At 38.8% G+C, this 8477-nt stretch overlaps 1 protein-coding gene across 2 annotated transcripts in view; it reads left to right on the top strand.

The window, feature by feature from the left end:
- The window catches only part of stard15.L (StAR-related lipid transfer (START) domain containing 15 L homeolog), a 38119-nt gene extending 31149 nt beyond the window's left edge, over positions 1-6970 (top strand). The window contains exons 5-7 of one of the 2 annotated variants that reach the window (XM_018250866.2): positions 1030-1147; positions 3188-3240; positions 6530-6970. In XM_018250866.2, coding sequence (XP_018106355.1) covers positions 1030-1147; positions 3188-3240; positions 6530-6760 — 402 coding nt within the window. In that variant the 3' untranslated portion in view covers positions 6761-6970. 2 annotated transcript variants of the gene reach the window in all.
- The last annotated feature ends 1507 nt before the right edge of the window (positions 6971-8477 follow it).

Here is an 8477-nt window from a genome sequence, read left to right as displayed (position 1 = left end):
GGTGCAGAGGAGGGGCAAACAATATTTGATTGACTGCTGAGATTTTTAAATGCGCTTACAACAGCTATGAATGCTTTAATAAAAAATAGAAATTGGATTTCATGCATAATTTGAACTTTTATTATACAGCTTTTTATGTCTGAGTGACAGGTCCACTTTAAGAACTGTCTGATCCTGTCGGTGGACACAAAAGGCAGTTGTACATATAAAATCTAGTTTGCAGAATCTAATGGAACAAGTTTCTCTAATTATGGAACATGGTAGAATGGTTGTTTGTCTTAAAGGGGCAGTATCCCCCTTGTTCAATATGAGCTCAATGAATAGGGCTTATACTGAACATAATTCTTACTGGTTTGATCACAATAAAAAATTAGCTTGAATTAGGGCAAACAGGGAAATTAAAGATAGAATGAAGCTATACTTTGCACCCTGCACTTTGTAAATGACCCTTGTAGCATCCCTTTAAGTCAAAGGGCTTGTTCACCTGTAAATAATTTTTTAGTATGATGTACAGAGTGATATTCTGTAATTGCTTTTCATTAATTATTATTTATAGTTATTTCATTTATTTTATTCAGCAGCTCTGCAATTTGCGATTTCAGCAATCTGCTTGTTAGATTCCAAATTACCCTAGCAACCATTCACTGATTTGAATAAGAGACTGGAATATAAATAGGGGGGGGGGTGTGCCTGAATAGAAAGATAAGTAATAAAAAGTAGCATAACCGTAAATGTGTAGCCTTACAGAGCATTTGTTGTTTAGATGGAGGTCAGTAACCCCCATTTGAAACTGAGAACAGAAGAAGATGGCAAATATTTCATAGGATAAAACTTGAAAACCAATTGAAAAGTTGCTTAGCATTAGCCATTCTATAACATACTAATAGTTAACCTAAAGGTGAACCCACTATTGAGATTAAATCTGAGGCTTCCAAGATGAGCTGTAATTTGAAATCTCAGTCCTGTACATAAGAGAGAGCCCTCTGGATTCAATGAAATGTATCCTTTTTTTACATTTTATTTTTATAGAAACACCCTCCTCGTAAAGACTTTGTAAGAGCGGTCTCATTACAGACAGGCTATCTTATTAAAGCCAATGGTTCCAACAGCTGCACGCTCTTCTATCTGACCCAAGTGGATCCTAAAGGTAAGATCACTTTCACTTTTCTTTATTACTTTTATGCTTTCTTCAGCTCTGTAGAAACCAGTATATGCAATATGAAATGCCTAGTTTTATAATGCATGGCGTCTCGGGTATAATGCATACACATTTCCATACTTGCTGCTATTGATGTCTGAATTCCACTATGAACTGTTCTCTAAAGTATTGCCCCAATCAAATATTACTGGATTAGAACTCCACAAATATTCTCTGTATAATAGCAACATCATGGCTGAATTTTTAAAGCAATATTGCTCAATAAAACCCTTCTGCTGCTTTCCACTGCCAATCGCCATTGAGTTTACATTATTACCTTCATAATATATTCTATGTACCTGTATAGGTATGAGATGTATTATCTGGAATGTTGGGGTTTGCTTTCTGGATAAGGGACATTTCTACAATATGGAACACAGCATTATAACAACAAACCATTATGACTATTTTGTAGGGATGAACCGAATCCTCTATTTTGGATTGGGCCGAACCCCCGAATCCTTTGTGAAAGATTTGACTGAATCGGAACCCTAATTTGCATATGCAAATTAGGGATGGGGAGGGGAAAAAATGTTGCTTCCCTGTTTTGTGATGAAAAGTCACGCAATTTCCCTAATTTGCATATGCAAATTAGGTTTCGGATTCGGTTCAGCCGGGCAGAAGGATTCGTCCGAATCTGAATCCTGCTGAAAAAGGCAGAATCCCGAACCGTATCCTGGATGCAGTGCATCCCTTCTATTTTGCCATCCACCTGGACTTATGCAAGCTTAGCTATCATCAAGGACATGGTACTGTTTTATTTGACAATTTAAAAGCAAATCAGTCAAAATTAAGAACTGCTGTTTAAACAAAACACAATTTTTCTGCATTTTGCAGCTTTTTGAATGCGGGGGTTTCCAGATAGTAGATGTCCTACCTGTACTTTAATTTTGTTAACGTGCTTGCGGTTTATCACACAGAACTGGTCAGGAAGAGATTTTGCCACCAGGTGGTGATGTTGTACCTATAAACTTAAATAAAATGTTATTCTAGTCTGAGCAAACCTATTTGACCATTGAATAAACAGGAAAATAATTCACCATATTTAAGGTGTAGTTTTTATTGGTTAATTTAAAACCCTTCATGATTAATGACATCCATCAGCAATGCTGCCCCTTAAGTTTCCAGCCCCCCTACTTATGTGCTACAAACTACATGCAGCCATGAGTTTTTTTGTCTGTGCTGTTACACCTTTTTGTTCCAAACTCTGTCCAAGCATACAAACTTATTTCAATGTCTCTATGCCCTGACCACAACCCTGTGTCTCTTATATCTCTGTAAACTGTAGATATTAATTGTCATGCTTGTACAGGTATTGGGTCTGTTATCCGCAAACCCGTTATCCAGAAAGTTCTGAATTACGGAAAGGCTGTCTCCCATAGACTCAATTTTATCCAAATAATCCACATTTTTTAAAAATGAATTTCCTTTTTCTCTGTAATAATAAAACAGTGCCTTGTACTTGAACTAAGCTAAGATATAATTAAACCTTATTTGGAGCAAAACCAGCCCTTTGGGTTTATTTAATGTTTACATGAATTTCTAGTAGACTTAAGCTATGAAATATTTCCAAATTACAGAAAGATCCGTTATTCGGAAAGCCCCGGGTCCCGAGCATTCTGGATAACAGGTCCCATACCACCACTGAACTGCAGTTCTGGAGTTACTCGATTTTAGTCCCTTTAGTCTCTCATTAATCTACCACATTTTCACTATTTTAAAAGATTTTCTTAAATTCTAAGGCATGCATGTGCAGTAGCATTTACTGATGTCATAGAGGAGCATGAGCGGCTTCAGGTGTGCATTTGTACCTGCGTCTCATGTCGCTTTTGGTTTACAGTACTGGAACTGGTTATGCTGCTTCACTCTCTATTTCGCTCTCTCCATGTTTTTGTAAAAATTTCCATGATGTAAAAAAAACGAGAAATGATGCAACTATTCAAATGTACAAATAACTTCTAACCTGGATTTTTTTATATATTTTTACAGGATCCTTACCGAAATGGGTGGTCAACAAAGTTTCCCAGTTTGTGGCCCCAAAGGTATGATTTGCTGCTAGATGATTTGGATTGGTTGAATTAAAAACTCTCCTGACTTGTGTCACAGCAAACAAAGAACCCTGAGCAGATATGTATACGGGGCAAATTCACTAAGATGCGAAGTTGTGGCCGGCGCAACTTCGCTGCACTCCGCCGCACTTCGCCAGGCGTAGTTTCGCCAGCGGTGTGCAAATTCACTAAAATCCGAAGTTGCGCACAGGGGTAGCGTAAGGTTGCGGAGTTGCGCTAGCGTTGTTTCGCTATATAAAGCGAAGTTGCGCTAGCGAAGGCTAATTTGCATACGGCGCAAAATTCAAATTTCAATGGAGGAACACGTATCTGCACTACAAATGCCTAGAAAACCTTCAAATCTGGAAATAAAAATTTTATTTTGCCCTACACATGTGCCCACTGTCTAGGTAAGTTGCCATGAGTCAGGAAATGTAGGGGGGAGGAAGGGGAGCCCCAAAAAATTTTCGATCTTTTTCAGCCTATCAGCCATCATGTAGAAAACACGCCAGCGTTTTTTGGGACTTAGAAAAAATGTTGACTTTTTTTGAAACAATCCCTATCTACTCTATTGCGCTTCGCCAGGTTTGAGGTGGCGAAGGAAGTCTAGCGTAAAAGGTAGCGTTCACTACATTTGCGTAGTTTCGTCGCTAGCGAAGATTCGTCTGGCGTAAGGTTGCGAAGTAACACTAGCGAAACTACGCCAGCGTTCGTTAGTGAATTTGCGCAGTAGCGAAAATGCCAAACGCTAGCGAATTAACTACTAGCGTTCGGCGCTTCGCGCCTTAGTGGATTTGCCCCTAGTGTGTTGGTATCTATTGTTGAGCCATGATTTAAGGGAGAAGGGGTGGGGAGTGCTAATTTTTACCCTTAGTGAATTTAAATGCTTACCCCTAACCCAAGCCCATCATTCCATTTCTTTAAAAATTAGTGGCCCAGGTGAGCAGAATGTAGAGTCCCACTGACCTGCAACCCAACCCACACCCGCCACCCCCCCATCCCTTCATTAAATCAAACATAATAGCCCACGATTGATTCCACATTCTTTGTTTAAACCGTCAAGGACTTTTGGCCCCTTTTACCCCCCACTCCAATGGTTTCTTTTAATATTGAGTGAATTTATATGAATTTACAGCTGTACTTGCATGTGGGTAGGTATACCAATATCACTCCAGGAAATTTAAAGGGATACTGTCATGGGATATTTTTTTCAAAATGCATCAGTCAATAGTGCTGCCCCAGTGCAGAATTCTGCACTAAATCCATTTCTCAAAAGAGCAAACAGATTTTTTCATCAGTCACTCTTTACTGCAAGTTAAGAGTGATATCACCCCTCCCTCTCCCCCCCCCCAGCAGCCCATCAGCAGAACAATGGGAATGCAAAAGGTGCAGCAAGGTCAGCCCAAAACCTCCCGACCCCAAGGTATTGCGCCAGCCCACATATCACTAGTCCCTTCACTAAGTCAAACATCATGGCCTACATTCTTTGTTTTGTTACACCTTTAAACTGAGTCAAGGACTTTTGGCCCCTTTTATATCCCCTCTATGGGTCTGTTAACATTGTAACACATCTTGTGAATTTACAGCTGTACTTGTGTGTGGGTGGACATGCCAGCCTCACTCCAGGAAGTTTAAACTACACAACACATCAGCAACTGCTGCGTGAAAATAATAAGAAATGTTTGTGGTTTGGCCAATTAATAAACTACAGTATACTGCATGCAATAAAGTGGAGGTTCACTTTTAAGTACATTTTTTTTTGGCATGTAATGAAGAAACTATATCCAATATATAAGAAGAAGCACAATATTGAGCACAATATGTGAGCACAATATTCCATCATTATAAATAAAATTGTTGTGCTTCTATTTTCAGCAAATATAGAGGTAATTTGTTGGAAAAAATACAAGCATTATGTAAGTTATTGAATTCCAGTGCTGATCTTTTGGCCCCTTGCACCAGGAGGCAGCACCATGACTAGCGGAGGTTGCAATGATGAACCCCACATCAACCTTCCCCTCCCCAATTACACAAATAACCACACTCCAATCAGAATTCGCTTGTGAAAAGGCCGCAGCTCAAGTTATTAAATTTACAATAACTTAACTTTAATTAACATAAACCATTTGAACAACCCCACACCAAGCCTTTAACTAAGCCTCCAAACTTCCCACCTCCTCTACCTCAAGGGCAGGTGGGAACATTGTCCTCTCCCTTCAGATGTCCACGGGGCAATGGCTCTACCTCTTCAGCTCCTCTATTTAAAGGGATATTGTCATGGGAAAATTTTTTTTTTTCAAAATGAATCAGTTAATAGTGCTGCTCCAGCAGAATTCTGCACTGAAATCCATTCCTCAAAAGAGCAAACAGATTTTTTTATATTTAATTTTGAAATCTGACATGAGGCTAGACATTTTGTCAATTTCCCAGCTGCCCCAAGTCATGTGACTTGTGCTCGGATAAACTTCAATCACTCTTTACTGCTGTACTGTAAGTTGGAGTGATATCACCCCCCTCCCTTTTCCCCCCAGCAGCCAAACAAAAGAACAATGGTAAGGTAACCAGATCACAGCTCCCTAACACAAGATAACAGCTGCCTGGCAGATCTAAGAACAACACTCGATAGTAAAAACCCATGTCCCACTGAGACACATTCAGTTACATTGAGAAGGAAAAACTGCAGCCTGCCAGAAAGCATTTCTCTTCTAAAGTGCAGGCACAAGTCACATGACCAGGGGCAGCTGGGAAATTGACAAAATGTCTAGCCCCATGTCAGATTTCAAAATTGAATATAAAAAAATCTGTTTGCTCTTTTGAGAAATGGATTTCAGTGCAGAATTCTGCTGGAGTAGCACTATTAACTGATGCGTTTTGAAAATAAACATGTTTTCCGATGACAGTATCCCTTTAAACCCTCACTTTCTCCTCCCCCTTCACTACAGCTTCTCCAAACTACAATTCCCATCAACCATCTCTCCAGGGTCCATAGTCACCCACCTGTCATGGCCCCTGCCACTCTACCTGTTCCAGACTCGCTTTTTCTGGGCTAATGAACATGCTCACCAACAGTCATTTACCCTACAAATATGTTTGCATGGAATACCTCCCAGAAATGGCTATATTGATAGTTGACAACATTCCTTAGGTCACAATACTTAAACGGTTCTCTTGTTAATGGTAACGTAAACATTATAACTTTAGGGATTTTCTGTTAATGAAACATCTATATGGATGTCATTATGTGCCTTTACAAATAGGCTTTGTTTCCCTTGACTGTTTACAGGCAATGAAGAAAATCTACAAGGCCGGAGTCAAGTATCCAGAATGGAAGCGGAAGCATGAGCCAGATTACAAGCCGTGGGTCTATCCAGAACAAAACACACTACCGACTGTCAACTTGGCAGACTTGACCATCCAGAGAGCAGACGAGCTGGAAAATATAGACGAGAGCGGCGTTTCTGAAGAGCGGATGCACATCAGTGATGAAGAAGATGGTTTTTCAAAGGACTCTTAAGGGGATTCTGTATGAATGAAGTCTATTAGCAATGTGCTTCCATCTTCTTTGTACTTTATTTTTACTGTCAACCTTGTCTCCCATTCAGTACTAACTCCTAACATCTTCTTCTAGGGACACCAATGCTATAGTCAGATGGCTGTTATAAGAAAGAGCAGTGCAGCATTCCACAACGCTGATTCAATTAACAATAAAAGATCATAAATTATATGTTTCTGCTGTGCAGTTTCCATTTACCTTTGATGTTTGCATCAAATGATGCCTATGGGTTAAAAACTTCAGCTATGGGTTAACCATAAGTTAATAAACCTTATGGTTCGTTAATATCATATACAGGATATTGTGTTTCTATTATAAAGGAAAAAAGTCTATAATAAAAACAATATGGTTCAAAGACTTTATAGGACTACGGATTTCCAAATAAAAGATCTTATATCTGTATTTATTAAAGGGAGTTCAAGCTTTTATATGCTCTCTCTGTATGCAAAAGTATTATCCAATCAGAATAATCTTTAGTGTTCTATATCAGTGGCCTTGCCGTTATCTGGGATGCAATTACCCATAATAAGCACAAAATTTGCTTCCATTTTAGCTGGACCAGCAGCAGTTTAAAATGCTGTTTAATAGGGATTATTGTGGCATTTTTTACCAAGGTGGTTTAACTTGGTTTTTATTATTTCTTTTTTTTAATGATTTTTTAATTACTTGCCTACTACTTCTAACCGTTTCCAGCTTTTCAAATGGGGGGTCACTGATTTCGACATCTAAAAAGCAAATGCTCTGTAAGGCTACAATTGTTATTGTTAATTTTTGTTATTCATACTTCAGCCTTTCATTCAAATCAATGCCTGGTTACTAGGGTAATTTGGTCCCTAGAAACCAGATAGCTGCTAAAATTGAAACTGGAGAGCTGCTAAATAATTCAATAGCCAAAAATAACTAAAAAAAATTAAAACCAATTGCGTGTTCTCTACTCATGCAAAAACTTCACCTATAGTTGAACAGCTCCTTTAATTAAATATCACAAGGGATCTTGATGCTGTTTTAAAGGAAAACTATACCCCCAAAATGAATACCTAAGCAACAGATAGGCATATATTGCCCTTTTACATCTCTTGCCTTGAACCACCATTCTGTGATGATCTGTGTGCTGCCTCAGAGATCACCTGACCAGAAATACTACAACTCTAACAGGAAGAAGTGTTGAAGCAAAAGACAGAACTCTGTCTGTTAATTGGCTCATGTGACCTCACATGTATGGTTTGTTTGGTTGGTTTGTGTGCACCATGAATCGTACGATCCCAGGGGGTGGCCCTTGTCTTTTAAAATGGCAATTTTCTATTTCTGATTACCCAATGGCACATACTACTGAAAAAGTATATTATTATGAAAATGGCTTATTTACATGAAGCAGGGTTTTACATATGAGCTGTTGTAGGCAATATCTTTGTATAGAGACCTACATTGTTTCCGGGTATAGTTTGCCTTTAAGTGTTTGATGGCAGAAAGAGAACATATTTAATGCTTCCAGCAGTAATCACTAAGAATCAGTAAGGATTCTCATTGGAGGAACATCTCAAATTAGGTAGAAAGAATTGCATAAATGTCTTATCAGTGTTCTTTATTGGACCTATATATTGTATTCCTGGAACACAGCCCACGGCATGCTTTAACTACTGGCTACTATGGAATGTTTATGTCCCTTTCCAGGAATTTC

The sequence above is a fragment of the Xenopus laevis genome, chromosome 3L (assembly GCF_017654675.1).
Source record: "Xenopus laevis strain J_2021 chromosome 3L, Xenopus_laevis_v10.1, whole genome shotgun sequence".
Lineage (NCBI taxonomy): Eukaryota > Metazoa > Chordata > Amphibia > Anura > Pipidae > Xenopus > Xenopus laevis.
This window is presented reverse-complemented; position numbering and strand designations above follow the sequence as displayed.